The 20,061-nt window shown below is 39.9% G+C and overlaps 1 protein-coding gene across 2 annotated transcripts in view; it reads right to left on the bottom strand.

Moving 5' to 3' along the window:
* LOC141941470 (putative acyl-CoA dehydrogenase 6) overlaps positions 1–20,061 on the bottom strand; it is a 96,880-nt gene that overhangs the window by 68,557 nt on the left and 8,262 nt on the right. For both annotated transcript variants that reach the window (XR_012628338.1, XM_074864270.1), the window contains exon 2: positions 10,682–10,802. Coding sequence is in view for 1 of the 2 variants with exons in the window: in XM_074864270.1 (XP_074720371.1) it covers positions 10,682–10,802 (121 nt within the window). In the remaining variant the exon portion in view is untranslated. The remainder of the gene's footprint in view (positions 1–10,681; positions 10,803–20,061) is intronic.

A 20,061-nucleotide genomic window follows, 5' to 3' on the forward strand; every position in this document is an offset into this window, starting at 1 on the left:
AATTCTAAGAAAAAAAGTTATCAATTCATCATATCTTATCAATGTCCTGTCTATATTGGATTACAGTTTGCAGGAAACAATATTTGTGTTGTTCTCCTTGGACATTATAGATTACATTAGAAAAAACAGCTCAAGTGTGAATACCTGATGTCAAGTGGCAATCAGTTCACAGCCATGTCCCTTAGGAACCAAAGCAGTAAGACCAGACATTTAATGCATTTAGGTATATATTTAAACAAAAGGGCTAAAGGTATCTGCATGATCAAAGGCACGAGGAGTAGCTGACAGGCCAAGGAGCACCAGCTTTTCTGGTCGACTCTGTCAACTGCCAGGAATATGCTGTCCCTGAGAAAAAGTCAAAACATTTATTTTATGATAGATTTAAAAAGACTAGACAAACTTGCATTCTAGATTTATTTCTTCTTTTAGTAAAGGGCACGCTCAAATTTTATTTTCTTAAAGTAGAACATTAAAACATATATCTACGTGCTTTGTTGAGAAGTTGTCTGCTTGGCAGACCATTTATGGCTTCTAGGAATAGGGCAATGAACCTAATTGTAAAAACTCTCTGACCCATGAATAATCCTTATTCATGTGAAAATAAGCCAAAATAATAATGAGAAGACTCCAGATTAAATAATTTTATGCATCAGGCAAGAACCCTGAGCATTGGCTGGGACAGAAAAGCTGTAGGTCAGACAAACGGTCTCCTTCTGGTAGGTCCAAGGTTCAGGCACAGCTCAGCCTGACCACCTCCTGTGAGACTGCCAGCCCCAAGGCACCGCTGAACCCCTCAGCTCCTGGGAAATGTTATGGAATTGAGTAACTGCCAACAAATTTCAGAGCAATGCTCAGTAATGGGCAGCTGCTTCTTGTAACAGCAGCGCAGAAGCAGCAGAGTCCACGCTTCTCCTCTGCTGTACGTATGTATAGCTGTCTGAGGCTATAAGGAGATAGTATGGATAACAATCACAGTGGTGTGTTTTTGAACACTAATTAACAGCTCCTTTTTCATCCAACTGAATCACAATGGGACACAATTCCTCTGGAGAGAACAAAAAAAATTTTAAAAATTAATCTGGGAAAGAATAAAAAATGTTCATCAGAACTAGTATTTGTGAATAATCAGCCCATATATGACATTTATCATTTTGCTTATCCCTGTGAATGAAGCAGGAAGAGTCCCAAAAGAAGTCTGTCTAACTAGTGAAGTTCCCTAAAAGACGACCAGGACAAGCAGTCTGTGGCAGTCAAAGCTTTGGGGTCTGAAAGGTTTGCTGGGGGGCATGGTGCTCCCCAGACAGAGCTTCACGGCTGGGTCACAAACTGACTGCTGTCCTCTGCCTGAGGGAACCATGAGTGCAGGGCAACTAACTCAAACCCCTTACTAACTCCAAATCTGGGTGCAGGTTTCCATGTACTCAGAAGTTTGAGGCATGTACATATGAGCACCTTAAAGCAGTCACCCCACCAGCAATCCCTGCAGCAGTGGCAATTATTTTACAGAAAAAGAAGTAAAAGACTTCACAGTAGAAAGCCTCCCTATTGCAGCAAGTCTCCTATGTAGTCTCATGATATCTCAGCACTGGGTTACAGCAGTGTTATTTTAAATAGTAAGATTTGAAATATGAACTTTGCACAGAAAGTGGGGACACGCCTTTGGAATATGTTAAAACCAAACAGCTGGGTAACATTGGGCTGAACTGACTAGATGGGTATTTCTTTCTTTAAAATTGTATACAGGTTTAAAACAACAAAAATATCCAAAAATTTCTTCTCTGTATATAAAACTATATTTATAAAATGAAACTCATTTTACTGCAATATAGACATAAATTTATAATGTATGTAGTAATAAGCATGATTGCATAAAGTAGCATGCAGGACAGAATATTACTTCTCCATATGGGATATACATTACATCTGGACAGAGCAGTCATACACACCTGAGCCTCCAGCTCAGCTTGCACACCCCACTTATGAATTTACGCAGTCCCCAGAGTTGTGAATAATACAATTCAAGACAATGGCACCAAACACCTGCTTGCCTCCCCACAAATGAGCCAGGTGGTTGTCTTTCACTGGTCAGATTGTCCAGTCAACACAACAAGTTTTGAACTTTTAAAGCATCACTCAGTCCTGCCTCCAATGTATCTTCACTTCAAAAACAATTCACATGTCTTTAACATTTAATAATGAACTGGAAATGAGAAATTAAGGGTACATAGATTGATTGTTGGGACTGACCACAAAGCTACAAATCAATGCATTATTTAGACTAAGCCTATAAAAGACTTTCAACCTGGTTGTGCCAACACAACAGAGTGTAGGCTCCAAATATTTTTCAGACCAGTTTAAAAGACTTCAGAAGTCACTTACGAGAGGATATCATGCAGTCTCTGATATGTGTATCAGTATTACATGATGGTTAACAATGAAATCAAAGTAGACCTAAAAGCAGCATGCACATGAGCCCCACGTCACATAACTAGATATGGTTAACTTCCAGGTTTGTTGTGAAATGGTGATACCTATTCCACACAATACAGCATGATTAAAAATACAGTGATTTCAGTTCTCTACATCTTTACCTCAAAACTTGTTTGTTCCAGTCCATTAAATGAGAAAGCTGCAAATGGCCAGCTCTAACCTTATCTAAGTATTAAACCCCAAGGAGCCAAATTCCTTATATCGCTATCCTTCCCTGACACCTTTTTACTACCGTGTAGCATATAAAGTTATTGAACCCTGTGTGTATTACTTATCCTTTAAGCAAGTTGTCTGTCACACGCAGGCTCACAAATACTGGGTCCATGCCTTTCCCTGTCCTCCTTTCTGGGATAAATGCCAAAAAGGATTAGTGCTATCCCCAGGAGTCCAGTTTACAGCAGGGGAAACCCTACAGTTGCATTGCAAGGGTAACGACAAGATTCACAAAGGTGGCTGCAACGTTAGGCATCTGTCAGAAAGGGAGAAAGATAATACCAATACCTGTTTTTCACTTGTATGAAAAGGCACTTCACTGGTGTGGGGACCTCTGAACTTCCTTACAGATGCTGAAGCGACTAAGGGCTTATGCAAGGTCTCCAGGGATTAGATTATAAATGATGATTATGATTTTGCATGAACTGGGTCACTAGCGATTAGAAATGTTAGATCAGAATAGGAGAACCAAAACTAAACACAGTTCTTGTCTTTTACTTTCCTCATTTCTTCTTATTCAGCTACACATGTTCTGGTTTGTGAAGGCTGGACAGAAGCTTCTTACCTTGCTCAAATTTGGGGGATAGAAACACTTGCCTAGGCACAACACAGTCTTACTGCAATCTTGTTTACCCTCTATTCAAGCCAGATGTCATTCAAAGTTTGTAATTTGGTTATTGACCTATGGGATCTGCAAGTGTTGGCAAGTCAATAGCTCTTCAGAGACTTTCCATGTCAATGTCAGAATGACTGTTTCACATTTTTCCCCATTTCAGCCCCAGGAAAGAAATCAACCTTCACTCCCAGCAGTTAATAATGCAAAAGTGAGTGGGTAAAAGCGAATCAAGCCTACGTTTCACAAAGGCAATTTTCCCACGCTTTCCACACTTGCTGGACTGACATGCCTCAAAGTGTAAAAGGTGCATTTATACCTCTCAGAAAGCTTTCCAATTATGCCATCTGGGTATATGACAGATGTCAAGAATCTAGCATCAAACTTTTGAGGCTGGTAAAAGACAGTTACATGTAAATTAAAGAGACTTATAATACCAAGGTTATTTTAGTATAAGCTCATTCACTGGCCCATGCTTTGTCAAGAGACAGTCTTGCCATTCGATCCACAGAAGTACAAGGATAAACTCAATTCTTTTAATGGAAAGTCCCAAACAGTATGTCTTACTTGATAATGTCTCAATCCCTATATTCTTTACAGGTGCTATATTTCATATTTCTCTAATCTATTCAGTTGCTCTCTTTAATGTGTACTCCTATTCACAAGATTAAGAATATAGATATTTTTACCAAATTTGCCTCTTCAAAAACCCCCAAATCCAACAATTTTTCTACAAAACTGAAGGAAATTCAAACCAAAGTTATATACAGAAACATTCAGAACAGGAACACGAGGAAAACAAAAACAAGAACACCCCACAAAAGGATAAAACAAAGAAGTCACAAAAGTTAATTGGAGTATTCAACTCAATGATTAAGAGCGTATAGTCCACAGCTTCTGAAACAGGTCAATTTCCAAATGATCATAAGATACTATTAAGAGTCTCAATTGCTTCTTCCAGTGTTTTATCATGATGTTATGTCAGGAAATACCATCTGGCTTTTGGTCCAGTTCAGTGCCAACTAGTCAAATTAGCTCTCTCTCACAGGTTACATCTGGCTCCTGATTCAGCACCTGGACCTCAGAGCAGTATACAGGTCCTCTTCTCACTTTTTTATAGAGAAAGAAAACTATTATTGTTGCAATTTCAGCATTAGGGAGAAAATAAAATTCTAGCTAGTGATGAGATACATCTGTCCTGAAGCTTGAGGCATTAGTACTTAAAAAAAAAAAAAAAAAAAAAAAAAAAAAAAAGAACCAGTTAGGTGATAGATAAGACCACAATTTGGATTCTGGAAACCGAGGTTCTCACTCTGACACCATTTTAGCACGACCTTCCAACATCACAGCTGTATCTTTACTTCTCCTCCCTGGCTTTTCCATCTTTATTTCTGGACTACATTTCCCCAAAGACACATACTTGGTATGTAAATACATACAGTTTTGTGCGACCTTGAAACCTCATTAACAAGCCTCATACAAAGCACTCAAGTTGGTGCATGCTTAGCCTAAAATAAAGTACAAGAGAGAAGGATGGACTCTCCTGCACCACCTGGAGCACAACCCCGCACACCATGCGGAACAGGGATGGAATAGGGACAGCTGTTTGTAACTGTCTCTTAGCAACAACCAGTGACTAAGCACTTTCAGTCAGCTTCAAGACACCACATGGATCTGCCAGTTCGTGCAAAGCCCGTAACACACAGAAGTAAATTTGGCATGGCAGGTATGCCTGAGACAAGTGAGCATCAAGAGCTCAAGCACTTAACTGCATGTACGTAGCTGAGCATTTGTTCCCAGTTAGACACTTCTAACTTCTTCCAGGAAAGAGGCATTTTTAATTTCTTTCTCAGTACCATTTCAACATAACCTGCAACTACCAGTGGTACACATACCACATTTCAGAAATTCCTAATCTGCCCCTAAGGTATTGGTAGATGCATACATGAACTGGATGAGTTACTTCTGTGTCCTGCATTACAAGCCACAAGTGTGAGGATTTGCCTTATCTCAAGCACAAAAGCAGAATCCCAGGAACTAATCTGATCCCTTTATCAACAACGCATTTAAAGGAAGATTATCTCTTCCACAAAGACTCACTGTCCTTCAGTAAGTCTGTTCTCTGCTGGGTGTTTCTACAAAACTGCTGTTGATAGCTGAACAAGCTATTCCCAGAGGTACTGCTGCACTTCCTAAGCAGCATAAAGCATTCATATCTCCAAGTCATGTGCAGAGTCAAGAAAAAACAAACTCAAGTGCTCATTTCCTTGTCTGATCAGAAATATCTGATGATCTGTGAAATGCAGAAAACAAACTGTTTTCAATTGCATTTCATCCTGCACATGCAAGATGCTAGACGGAACTGGAATTGTAAGCATTTCACAAGAGGGGAGGGGAAAAGAAGTCTCAGCTACACAGAACTTGTATGTACACATACAAAAACCTGTTTTCCTTAGATTTCAATCCAATCCACTGAATTAGGAAGGTCAGATAAGCACCTGAAATTTCTTATATTTATCTGACTGAGGTCTCCAAACCCCTGCCATCTATCACTAATTTTGTCATCAATTTGATTCAAATAAAGCAGTGACCGATTTTGGTCTACTGTTTTTTAGAGGCTTATCAAAAGTATTTCTTGATTGCAAAACAGGTATACCTCGTAGCTGGTAAACATTTCAGAGTGTTGATTTAATGGTTCATTGGTATCTGAAAACATGGCACGATAGCTTTTCTCACAAACTTTCAGAGAGCGTCTATTATTAATTAACTATTATGGCACTCCTTTGTAAGTGAGAAAGAGATCAAGCAATTAGTTCAGCTGGCTATGCTTAAATCTACTAAACCAAGCACAAGCATTGCAGCTGGTCCACTCCTGCCATACAGAAATAGTTTTGGGCAAATGAATTCTGTTCTGACAATTATACCCCTTTCAGCTTCTATCCATAGATACACCTGAAAAAAGTTTTTTTCAGTTACTCTCTTAGAGGTCATAAAACCCTGTTTCACCTGAACTATTAAATCCCTTCACTGCTCTTCCCAGGTCCTTTTTTGCACATTCCATATAATAACAAGTCTTAGTGTTACAGAAAATGAAAAAGAAAAGAAAGAACCCCACACACTTTTTCCAAGTGACTCTCCACTACCAAACTCTCATAAGGTCTCATCTTACCAGAGAAATGCATACTTGTGAAGAAAACAACAAAATTAACCTTAAAAGGATAGTCTGGATCTATATTCCCACATTCAACACACAGACACTTGCAATAAACAGGCTTTCTTAAGGAAAGATACTGCATCATTTTTCAATTACAGTGCAATCAATCATCTGAAACATTTGTTTTGTTTCATCAGATGCTTATCTGTCTCAAGAGACAACGTACTGCATATTACTTTCTCCAGTCCTGTATCCAGCATATATGCCAGCAGTAGGGGAAGGAGATAGTGTAAAACTATACTTTCCCATCCATATAAAATCTTACCACACAGTTTCCTGATTTTCCTGATATATTTAAGAAGGTATTCTGCAAGTACACTGCTAATTGTTTGACAGGAATACGTAAAGGCTACTATTTGGACGTACCTGTCATAATTATTTCTGCATGCCAATGCATTCTGCTAAATATTCCTACAGTACTGTCAGTGAAAACACTACAGAAATACCCAGAGCGGGCATCATTATTGCTCATGCCTCACAGTGATGCTATGTAAATATGCAGGACAGCAGACACTGACCTCTTACAAACCTTTCTCTTCCCTCCTCTTTGCTCTCCCTGAGCCTTTACAGGAGGATTCCTGTATTTTTGCATCAGCTGATAAAAACAACTTTTAATCATCTGCATTGGCATACACAGGCAGGCACATAACAGTACGTTTTGAGCCTGTGTCTTTGGCAACGCATCCTAAAATTTAGCAACAGCCAAGGCTTTGATTCATAAACCATAAGATAACAAATGACCACATAGATCTTTTCAGCTTTTACTCCAATATCTCATCTAATCTGCACATAAAACACTCCAAAGAATATGTCTTACCCACTTCCCTTAGCAAAACAGACAATGGCCAACTACCAAGACTGTTTAAAATATTTTTGCTGTCTACCCTAATATTTTCTGCCCTTAGTTTTGGGACTGTCAGTACCTCAATAGCCCAGAAACTATAATTTGAGGAGAAACACATAGTAAACATAAATGAAGAATAATAAGTATATAGAGATGTTGGAGGTTTTTTTCCCCTCAAACTAAATACTTCAGGCTGAACTGAGTGATTCTGTAAAACACATTTTACATAGAGCAAAAAGACGTTTTTTATGCATAAAAAATGTTCACTTTTTCAGCATGTATTTCACTAGTTGGAAGAATTTCCTAATATAACAGAAAAACACACATTTTTTTCCCAAGGAAAACCAGAGTATGCACTATTTTTGAGTCATGTAAAGATTACCAGAGCGGAGAAACAGTTCAAAGAGAAAAATCTTTCTCTGGCAGAGGACTGATCAGACAGTGTAGTAAGTTAAATCCACTGATCATCTTAAGGATTCTCCAACTATGGGTGTATGGCTGGGCCTTGTCCATAGTGTTTACATGACTCCTCCAACTAACATCCTGAACTACTGTACTACAGCCAATGTTCACTACAGTTGTAAACAACTGTGAAAAAACATACAGGAAAAACCTTGACAAATTTGTAGCCCACAACTGCATATGGAGGGAATTGATGAAGCCTTTGCAATACGAATAGTGTCCCAAATCAGTTCTCCACACAGAGAAAGTTTCCAATGATAAGGGACATATGTAAGGCATGTTCTTTTAAAAACCTGACTCCCATTAAGCAGCTCATTGTTCATAAAGGGAATGGTGTTTACACAGGAAAAAGGCCAGTTTCAACAAATCTGAGTTCCAACAGATGTTTCCTTCTATCTAAGCAAAACAAGTTTGTGACCTGTTTCTGCCCAATCAGAAAGCTTCAAAATTAATTCTACAGAAAAAAAAAAAACCCAACAAAAAACAACAAAACTGTACTTGACAGAATGACCTTGGAAAACAAATTCAGAAAAACTTTTTTTTTAAAATTGCAGCTGCTACTACAGTGAATTAAAAAAAATCAGTCTTCTGAGAATGCGTTATGATCTGGGTTTGGAGGGATACATCATGATAATTGTAATTTTGGTTTGTGCTGGAAAGAGAAAAGTAGGGCAGGTTGTTACTCTCACGGCTCTGTCGCAATTGCTCTCCTCAAATAAATTTAACCCCTCTTCTTCAGACCTCCCCCAACATCCCTCATAAATGCCTGCTGCTCTTGGCTTCCTCAAATCTCTTAAGACCTCTCTTCCTCTGCACACAGCAGTTAAATAATAGAAGTGGCTGAGCAGAGTATAAAAGGTTTATCTCTTAATTTTATTTTTAATTATTACTATCATTACACAGTAATCATACAGCAAGCACTTTGTAGAAGATAAAGAATTTCAGGCTTTGCCAAAGTCTTGCTGTGAAGCCTGTGCTGTTACACACCTGACTGTTTCACTTACCACCATGAGGAAGTTTCAGGACTTTCAGGATGTACCTGATGGCATTATACCATTACAGAGCAAAGCTGGATCTGGTGACATTCTGTTACATAACTGAATGCTGCAAAGGCAGCATCTTCCAGGTAGTTGGGTGCATTTTCTGTACCCAACAATACCTTGATACAGAAGATGAACTGAAATGGACCATGTGTTGCTGAGAATTTTATCCATTTTTTTACAGCTGTTATAAAATGCAGCTGCAGAGGCCCAACAACTAGATACAAGCATCAAAGCCAGAGCTAAAATATTCTTAATCAGCAGTATGACAAGTGTAGTCAGTGCACGCAACCTTCCGTGCCCACCTTTGCTGCCGCAAGCCCCTTCTTCACTAGAGTTCACTCCACTTATTTCTTGTCCTAGCTATGTTGTCAGCATTATACAAAGTTCCCACCTCCACAATGTTTTATGCGCAGCACGCTCAGCACTGAGGTTCCTTACCCCAGCTGAGGCCTCTGCATGTCCTGAAATGAATATAACAAGACAGGGCTGTAATCTGGCAGCAATGCAACGCACCATTATTACAACCAACATGAATATTAGCAGTTGAAAGAGACCCCACCGAGACACATTTCAAATTTGCCTATCAAACAATTATAGCAAAATGTAGAGGTGGTTTTCTCCCTCCCTCAGTAATCTTATTTGTCCTTTAAATAGATCTTAAGTATAATCTCAAACTGTCAGCATTTTTGTAAAGAAATACCAGCTCAGACCTAATTGGATTTGTCAGACAATCACAGCTAAACAGTTCTGGGAGCTCCAACAGCTGAACACCTAGAGAAAAAATCTGCCACTTTGGAATGTACATGAAAATGAAAGTTCATTTCAAGAGGAAAAATTTCCTCTAAAAGTGATAAAAAGACATAATTTGTTCCACAGTTCCAACCCTGTCCCTTAGCAACATAATGATGTGGTGTGGCATAGCTAAGGTTGTGTGAGCTCCTCTATATAGATAATGATCTGCAGTTAACTGCTCAAACATTGTCACTTCAGGCTGCTCTGAATTCACCACAATTGCTAAAGGTTCACCTATGCAAACTTGCTTTTGTTTTAAACTTTTTAACCGCAAATAAGAATACAGGGAAAAAAACCAAACGAATTCTGAGAGGAACACATAACAGTAACATTTGAAAACCAGTAAATATTACATCCCACACAGACAAAAATCTAGGGGAATATGTATTTAGCTGAAGAGCACAAATACCTCCTATTTCTCTGGACTTTTTGACTTTTTTCCTCACCAATATATATATGTACACATGAAACTTGCTCTGCCCTTGCTGTGTGTATCATCAGCTTCTTGTTCTGTACATGCTTCTGTGGGCTGAAATATTGCATTTTAAAGACAGCCTAGGATATAATGGCCTAAAACCCATACAAACCTCATCCTCTGAATGGCAAGACAGAATACATTACGATGATGTAGAGGTTACAGGTTAAGGAAGTATAATAGGCCAAATCTTACACTTTCAGTGCCTTCAGATGGTGATTTCTTTAATGAAGACTGAGATTATTCCATACATGTCTAGATCCAGAATTGAAGTGATGTCCATTTCACTGATTTTAAAATAATAGTCACACAGGTTTTTAACATTTATATTTAGGAGAATATCAACTTGAGCTCTCAGCAACATTATTTTCTGTATTTGCAAAGTTGGTAACCAGCACACCTGTGACTAGGGAATATAAGTAAACTTTGCATTGAATTCTGAACCATGTTTTGATCTGAGGCAAAAGCAATCTGACATAATGTAACAAGTCTTTCACCGTCAACATCAACACTCAGGAGTTGCACACTCTCCTACCTGTTGGCTTATCTACACCAAAGAATCCAGCTTGTCCCAGGGTTTTAAATACTTTGTGTGCTGGGAACTGTCCTTCTTCTTCCCACTTGTCCACAAAGGGATTAATCTCCTTGTCGATGATCTAGATTTGAAAAATAAATTTTAAAAGTTATTAACACAGAAATTCCTACAGAAACACCTTTGACTACATTTGTCTAAAAACTTTAATTTAAAAAGAAAAAAAACATAAAGGGAAAATTTTGAAAGTACATTAATTTTCTTACTCCCTGTTGGATGTCCTTATTCTCCACCCACCCACAACTATCACAACAGATGCAATAAGGCAAATGTAAATAATTCTTCTAGCAATTACAACTACAACATGAAGTCATCAGAGCTGGTTTAAGCTTCTCCATGACCTATGAAAGTGGCAGTTCACCCTCACCATTTGTTACCTTTCTGGGCACAGTTTCTAGAAAGTAACAGGAAGGGGAACCCGTATTGTCCCCAGAGGGACCTTGCCAAAGAAGGTTGATGATCTGATCACAATGACCACACACGGTACACAAGATAGTCAAGCAGGAGACACCTCATTTCCCCTCCCTTTGCCTAAAATGCTCTCAAAGACATCAGTGCTGTTCAGGGCACTTGTGTCCAGTCTGCATTTAGACAAAACATGTACTGGAAAAACATGGTCTTCTTCCAGACTTACAGCATTTCCAAGTCTAGGCCCTGGGCAACTCCCAACTAGGCTAGTGCTTTATACCTTCCAAAAGTCAATGTCCTAAGCTGCCTGGCTACTGCTCTTGCTCTCTTCAGGTTGCTGTCTTTCCTTCCAGGTGCTGTGAGCAAAACACATCTGGAGTACAGCCACTACATTCAGTAACACTTTCAGGTTTCAGAACACAAAGTCCCAGATTTCCATCACCATGGGAAGGGAGCAAAATGGGCAACCTGCAGTTTTGCAGCCAACCTCTAAGCCTGGGAGTAACTCCCCAACAGAGCAGGCTCCATGCCAAACAACCCCGCACTGCAGGGTGCACTGGGCGTTCATGCTTCTGCCACCTCGTTCTTGCTGCCTACCAACCTGGCACAAGGCAAATGCAGTTTTAATAGCTCTCAAAAGGAGTCAGTTGTATAGTGCCTACCTCTGCCTACCTCCACAAGCCAAACCAGGGGTTGGCACAGGCTGTGGTGACAAGTGCACCGCACCCAGGTCAACAGGCACAAGGGGGTCCAAAGGTGAAACAAAAAGCCACCATCCTTCCCTCAAACCAAACTTACCAAAACAAACACCAATTCCCAATAGAAGGGTAATGCCTTTAATTTATTACCACAATTCTACTGCTACACTGTTTCACAGAAAGAGAATTTATTATTTTAAGAACTTACTCCTCTTAGTCTTTTCTCCACACTAAATAAACAAGTCCCATGGTGCTATTTCTTAAGCTGGAAATAAACTCTTCTCACTCTGAAACTGCTGTGCTCATGAGACCCTGTGGAGCCTTCTTCTGAACTATCTATTTATTGCACATTCTTTGGAGAATTTCAGCCCATATATAGATGCTTTCTGCTTCCCAGTCAGCCACAGAAATAAGGATACTTCACTGTTGGTAACAGAAAAATCACTTTTTCACTTCTTTCTCCAAATACTGAGAAATGTATATTTTGAATGTTCAATTCATTCAGCAATTATCATCTCCCTCTCTTATACTGAACAATGCAGGCCTCATGACCAATAGTAACAAAATACTCACCAGGACACTATCTAGCAGATCCCACATTTAACTTCTATCTTGCCATATCCTAGATGCTCAGATTAGAACTCACAGGTAGTGAAATAGCTTTTCGATTGTTTGTAACAACATCTGGTATTGCTCGTCAGATAACCTCTTTCAGGCACTTCGCTGGATGTTATGAAGTACGTACAGAAAGTTATCCCAGTGTTTTGATGGATCTTCGCAAAAGCATGAAGTGAATGTACTAACAGAGTTTTGTGCTTGTTATGGCTGGTACTGGGCCAAGTGTTTCGCAGTCTACATACAAAGCTACCTTTGAACTTAAACAGAGTCAGAAAAATGACTAAGGCATGAGAGAAGTTATTTTACATGATTTCTGCAGATTATAACCTGCTTGCTCCTATGACTTTGAGTAAAACTCAAATTGTTTAACAGAGCTGGTTTAATTATTACTAGGTGAAGTTTGCCATGTTGAGTAAAACAAGATCTCCCTTGCACAACACAACAAAAAAACCAAAGACAATCTCACTGCACAAACCACAAACAGTGCATGCCTCTAAGTTCAAGAAAAATTAGTATCACAGTCCAGATAATGATATCCACAGCTTCTTCTTAGCCATTGGACCATCCACTTTACACTCTATTTTTGCAAAGAAATTAAATAGGTCCTGTCAAAAGCTTCTACCCTTTAGAAACAAATTGTTTGCAAAAATCATGCATGATATTTACAGTCATAAAGGGATTTGGGGGAACACTTCCCCCTGTACTACCACATACAAACATAAGCCAGACTGCTGGAGAACTGCAGCTCTGGTCAACTGGCTGATGCCTCAGTGCTGATTACTGGATATTATCAACCCTTCATATTAAAAGCAAACTGAAACAGAGGTAGATATTTTCAAAGGGTCAAGCCAGCAACGACTGAAGGAACACATGCAATTATGCAACATGTGCTTTAAACATTGCTAAAAAGAGCTTTATTTTAGTGCAGGTCAAATAATGCTGCATACCTAACCATTTGATTTGCCCCTTCCCTTGGCTTTTGTGACTTGCTCACATCTGTGCCTCCAGAGAAATATTTCATACTTGAATTAATTTAAATCTTGACTAATTAACTTTGAATTTATTTATATTTTTTGATTGCACACAGCTTTTAGAAGCAAACACTAAGAGCTGCAGACACCTTAACCTAAATCATACGGTATACATGCAGTGTTTGGCAAATATACAGAAGTGAGCTTTCAGCAGTATGTGAGCAGCTGGTCTGTTTATTTTTATATGCTTTATCATGAGTGATAGTATTTAGACTTGCATCACTAGGATACTGACTATAACAAGACCTAAAACTCCTCTCAGCAGAAATACTTTAACACTGCATACTACAGATGCTATCTGACAGATATTTTCAGCCACAAAGGATATCTTTTCACCTGACCCAGCTGGCCAAATCTCAGTGGCACTTGTGATGTAAAGTTGATTTAGGAGCCAAATATCTTTCCCACTTGCTGATAAAGTACCAGCAAACCACAATAGAAACTCCCCTATTTTACTGAGAGCGAAGGCATAGTAGTCTCATGTATGGGACTGGTGTTTTTCTCGGGCTGCTTCATCTGAACCACAAAGATGCAAACCTAAAGGACTCAGCTCTGGAGGCAGCCTTGGTTTAGCCCGCATCCCAGCAAGAGCTCGGGCTGCTCTCCAGGGAACCTCTGAAAGAATGGCTTCAGGGCTGATATCAGCTGTGAACTATTTCAAAAAACACTGTGGATATTTGCCCAGTTGGCAACTGATCAAGCCAACAAACTCACTTTGTGTTGAATGATGGTAAGAAAATAAAAGTGTTTTCATTTAAAATAGTCTTGACAAAGTTTTGTGAAAACAGCACCTGTAGCTTCCTGCCCAGGAACAGGGAAATGCAGTAGCAGGGTTGGGGAGGGGATAGAGATGGAAATTCAGACGGGGGTTTTGTTATAGATTGTTCTAATTTCTCTCTGAAACAGAGCAATGAAAATATCTCCCCAAAACATTGCCAACTATCTTTTGACTACATTTTGATTATTTTCCACTAGAAGTTAGTACACTATTTAAATGAGACAAGAACCAAAGCCACATGTTTGGGCATTTTTCTTCACATGATGCTCAGTATTTTGTGCTGATATCATACCAGCACCTACCCAGAAACGTTAGCAATTGCCATTTAATTCTCACTGTGTTCTGAAATAAATACACTGTTTCTACAACAGTAGAAACTGTAATTGAATTAATTTGGGTACTGAGAGTGTTTACAGATGTCCTTTATGGCAATTAAAGATTTCTTTCCATTATTCACCACCAAGTTTACTTCTATCAAGCAATTCAAAACAGAAATCAAAGGCCATACACCACTTCTACACACAATACCTCTTATATCTATCCCTTATAATACTGTACAGTAGTAGTATATTTCAGCACACAATTAGCAAGATAATGAATCTTGAAAACAATAAACTGAATTCTTACAAAATGAAAGAAATTTTTACCAATGCTTCCTGTAAATTATATCTAAACTGAGATTAGATTTACTAGAAAATCCAGTGAAAACATCTGAGAAAAAAGGTATTTTGTATTAAGAAGATTAAATGGATTTAGTGGTGCCACATAACTGTATCATATTATGAGGAGCATTTTTTTCCTTTAAATCAAGTTACAGTAATTGAACTTAGCTCTATTAATATAATAGCCAAAGATGACACAATTAATGGAATCTTTAATGTAACAAAAAAGCAAATAAGTAAGCAACAAACCACTAATGACAGTTCTTCAGTGGTTGTATCTAGACATTAGCGTAACACTGACTTGAAAGGAAGGAGGTAACAGACCAGAGAGCCCTTTGCCTTTGACATCAGCAATCACTAAGGAAAATAATTAACAGCCCACAAAACAACATTGCTCCTTGTAGTTTTATTCATAACCACTGGCAGCAATAACTGCACTGCGAGACAACTCAGTATGGTAGGGACACCAGTGCTGAGGACAAGGCAGCATTTTAGCAAGACATGTCAGAGCTGAGGGGGTCAAACCCATGGACCAGCATGAGTGCTACCAAACCTGGCCACCAAAACCCACCTCATGGGCGCAAGGCAGCCAGGACCCCACCAGCGAGCTCCTTGCCAGCTGCTGTGCTACAGCCTGTGCAGGTCCTCTCCACTGATCCCCAGGGGGGCATATACATCCAAACAGCTGCTGTTCAATTTCCCACACGTTGGTCTCCATTTGGGTCCCCCCAAGGCACGCAGCCCAAGCACACCAGAATTAGCTTTCCATCTAATATATTCCAGTATATTCCCTGTTTCTTCTCGCTCCCGGGCTTGGAGGCCACGGCCTTCCTTGACTCCCTCACAACTCCTCCAAAGACCTAAACAAAGTTTGGTGGCCAATCCTTTTCCAGTAATACTCTTCAGAAAGGTAGGGAAAGGGTGCAGAGGAGGACACCGGGATGTGGAAGCACATTCAGCACAGAAACAAGGTGAATCCAGGCAGGTGAGAGACGGAGGTCAGCTCCTTGTAGCTGCTACCTACTAGAGAGGTTGTGGAGAGACTGACGCTTCCACCACAGCACCTCGCTGATGAGAACCGTCTACCAGCAAGTGGTGGGCAAAGCGGGGTCCTGCTGTCCCTTCTGCACTTGTGAGGTCTCTCCAGTGCTGGCAGAATGGCACTTGCTCCTGTGTTTCCAGTCCCCATGACACAGGACCCTAGCAGAAGCCTGGACCTGACCGAGGGCCCAGACAACCCAGCCTGGTGGGTGGTGACAAGCCTGGACCTGCAGCGGTCGGCGTGCCATCAGAAGAGGCAATCAGTCATTCAGTCTCCAATGACATCATGTGCAGAAGCAGAGGCAGTATGTGACTTAGAAGACCACAACAGGTTACAAATAACCCCATTGCACAAAGCTGATTTAACCACACAGCAGGCAGAAAATATTCCCTGCAGTGCTAACCTTGCCTGCTCGTACGAAGCTATTTAGTGCACTTTCTTCTGGCAACCAAAATCCAATATTACCAGCTGGCCTGAGGTCTGAAGTGATCCAGAGAGCAAAGCTGCAACCTACTACTTCCTCTTTCAGGATGCATCACTAACACAGGGTGAAGGTTTACACAAGTTTTGCAGGACCATTTTCTGGGGATTGGGGTTTTTGTTTGGTTGGTTTTTGTTGTTGTTGTTTGGTTGGGTTTTTTTCCTTAATACTAATTGAAACAAGAGGGATAGCCCTCACTCCTTCTCTTATAAAAACATACACACTCTTATTGGTTAGGACTCACCTAGAAGATCTATGTAAAAAATGACTCGCCACTATGCAATGGGTCCTGTCAAGGTAGCAAATGTCCTAGATGCTGCCAAAACACTTCTCCCCTTTGTATGAGGAAGACAAGTCTTGCTCTTGCCCATAGCGTGGAAGATTTGGCATTTGGATACAATCTGCGCCTCTTATTCTGTATTCGCACTTGACTAGCCAGCCAAAGATATGACACGACACCTGGGCAAATGACTGTCTACAAGAGTTGTCACTGAAGAATTTGCCCTATTTGAGTATGAGATTTGGGACTGGGCCTCAGTGATGATATGGAAACTTCTGTACTCTGAGCTGTCATCAGATTGTTGCTGGGAACAAGCCAAGAAAATGTTTTCCACAATGATACAAGGCTGAACTAAAAAAGTTCAATTTAAGTGTAGACATCCATTTCATGACCCTGTGAAAAACACTTGGCAGGAAAAAAAAAGGTCCTAAAAGCAGAATATCCAAATAATTAAAGAACAGAAATGAAATAATTTTGACTTAAGCTTTTTAAAGCCACATGATTCATTTTACAAACCCCAAACCAACAAGTTATAAAATTATAATCTAGATGGCAGTTCCCTGTAAAGCCTTATATTTTCAAGCCATCATCGAGATACTAAATAATAATGCAAGTGCAGCACAAGAATATGGAGGAAACAGCAGGAAAAAAACACAGTATTTAAGCATCTGTCTAACTTAAAACTTTACAGATAGTAGTAATGAATGTAGAGAGCGTGGTCTAAATTTGCATATAAAGGTTTGAAATAAAACAGCTTTGATTTCTTTCTGTATTTTTCTATGATTACTGGAAACATTGTTTTTTCAAAACATTCTGTTACTCTATTAGAATTTTCAATCTTGTTTCCCCCCCCGTGAAAACAAAAAATAAATGAGGAACTACCACACATATCCACATCTTTTTTTAAAAGCTTTTACTGTATTTGAAGGAAAAAATGCCTCCCAAGTTGTATCATTGGTTTACTCTCCATCTCTTTTTATTACATTTTTCCCCCATTATAATTGAGGACTAACAGGTCTAATCTGAAATGTGATTGATTTAGCCCATATAAACAAGCTCACCGATATCACCCCAGGCACATCCCATGAATGGGATGCAGAGGAGAGATGAATAGATTCATGGAGCAAAAAGCAATCGCATAGAAGTCCTGGGTAAATAAATGGTATTAAACAGTGGCATGGGCTGTTCTTATTGGCATCTTTTTGAACACTAAACAAATACTTCTGAGCAAGGGATGAGTGGTTGCGGGATTATTTAAAAAGAGAAGGTAGGAAAGTCACTCTCAAAACTTTCTCCTTCATTCATGAACTCTGAAGAACATGCCAGGCACATACACCAGGCAGGATGTGTCCACACAACCACCCCTTGGAAAGGTCCAGAAGACCATGCTCTGCCCTTCAATTCATTTTAATCTCCCCAACTTTTCATGCATTTCATGTGCAGAACCCAACTGCTCTACATGGCACCTGCAGGACAAAATGTGACCAGTACAGTGAAAAAAACAAACTGCTGAATGAAAAGGACACTTCAAGCCAGCCGGAAGATATCACTGAAAAGAAAAAAGAAAGCCAGGTCAGATACAACTATATTTTATCTTTTTTTTTTTTAATTCCAAAAGAAAAAAAAATCATTCCAGCTTAGAACTATAAAGCCAGTTCAAAGGGGTAGATAACATGTCACTGCTAGCACCTCAGGTATCTTTAGGATACTTCTCTATTCATTGCTGCAAAGTGAGGGTGAACAGGCCTGGCTCATGTCTGGGTTTCTCTACTGCCACTGCACATAGCTGTGGCCAGCACTGAGCTTCCAGAGAAACTTCCAGTGGATTTAAAACCAATATTCAGTAGGCTCATATAAGAGAAAAGCAGACAAATTTCCTGAGTGCTGGAAAATATATGGCTGAAATAGGAAGACATGTATTTAAAACTGATTAATTAGAGCACCACAATTCCTTTTCGTACCTTCAATTAAGTCGTGCCACAGGCAACAAAGGAATCATACAATCTGCTACAGCACTGGGTACCAAGGACTGCAGTGATCAGCAAATACAGGAACAAACTGTTACTAAATTAAATTTTCCCTTTCTCAAAGGTAAAAAAAACAATAGTGGAGGGAAAAACCCTATCATGTAAGAGTTGGCAGCAAATCATTACATAAGAAAACATACCTGTCCTCATCTATTTTTACAAAAGCTCATTTTCAAAAAAAAAGCATGCACTTTATGAGTATTTTGCAATTTTGCCTGGTCTATCCATTTGGCAGTAACTGGACACGCTTCTGTTTAAATCATCGCGTTTCTTCCCTTTCACTGCAACACAGTTCCTCGCAACATACCTAATACATAAAGCAAAGCTCATTACTGGTTCAGAAATCTTTTGGTCCCACACGTCTGGCTACAGTTTTTACTTCAGGAAACAAAAAACCCCAAACCCTGAATCAACCACAAAGTTTTTGCCAATGCTTACTGAAAACTTAAAAACCTACAAGTATGCCAGGGAGTGCAGAAGCATTTGCTGCCCCTCCACCCTGTGCAGCTGCTGGCACATCTGGGAGCCCCACCACTGGAGCAGAGGGCACACATCATGACCATACTAAGAAAATAAAAGGTCCAGTCCAGAACCTGAACCTTTTCCTAAGGAATGAGACGCTGGAAAACCAGCTCCAGCTGGGGAGGGACCCAGATGATCCCAGCCAATTCCTCCTCCCTCCTTATGTCTTTCTTCCCAGGACAGTCGCACAGGCAAATCCCTCCTGTACAAGACCTGAGTGTCTTGGCAGTCCCTGTACACTCCCAACCACAACCCCTTCAACTGCCCTGTCCAAGAATATGGCAGAGAAGTGAGGATCCCAACCATTCCGGACTCCCAACAACTGCAGCTACCATCTGTTCCCCAGCAGAGAAGGATAGAAACACATTTGCAAAGCCTCCCAAGATCAGGCAATCAGGTCTGTGTTTAGTTCCACGGAATTTCTCACCTTCTCTCCTTTGAGAACATGCAGATTGTATTTTACTTAAGTTACCTCTCTGCCTCACTGGTAATATCTACTGCATCTTCTGTTCAACAATACCACAACAGGCAAAGCAACATGCAATCAAAAGAGCACTTCTCACTCAATACTTGACACCATGGGTTTTAAGCCCCGTGGAGCCCTGTGTTCTTGGACAAGAACCATGTGTGCACATGGTGTCACTGTGGTGGAAAAAAGTAAGTCAAAAAAATCCCCTTTTCTGCCTCCAACCAGCCATCAATTGACTGGGTTCAGACTCATCCACAGCAACCACAGATTCTGTTCACAAGAAGCATGATTCTCTGTATCTGGTAAC

This window comes from Strix uralensis, chromosome 1 (genome assembly GCF_047716275.1).
Source record: "Strix uralensis isolate ZFMK-TIS-50842 chromosome 1, bStrUra1, whole genome shotgun sequence".
Classification (NCBI taxonomy): Eukaryota; Metazoa; Chordata; class Aves; order Strigiformes; family Strigidae; genus Strix; species Strix uralensis.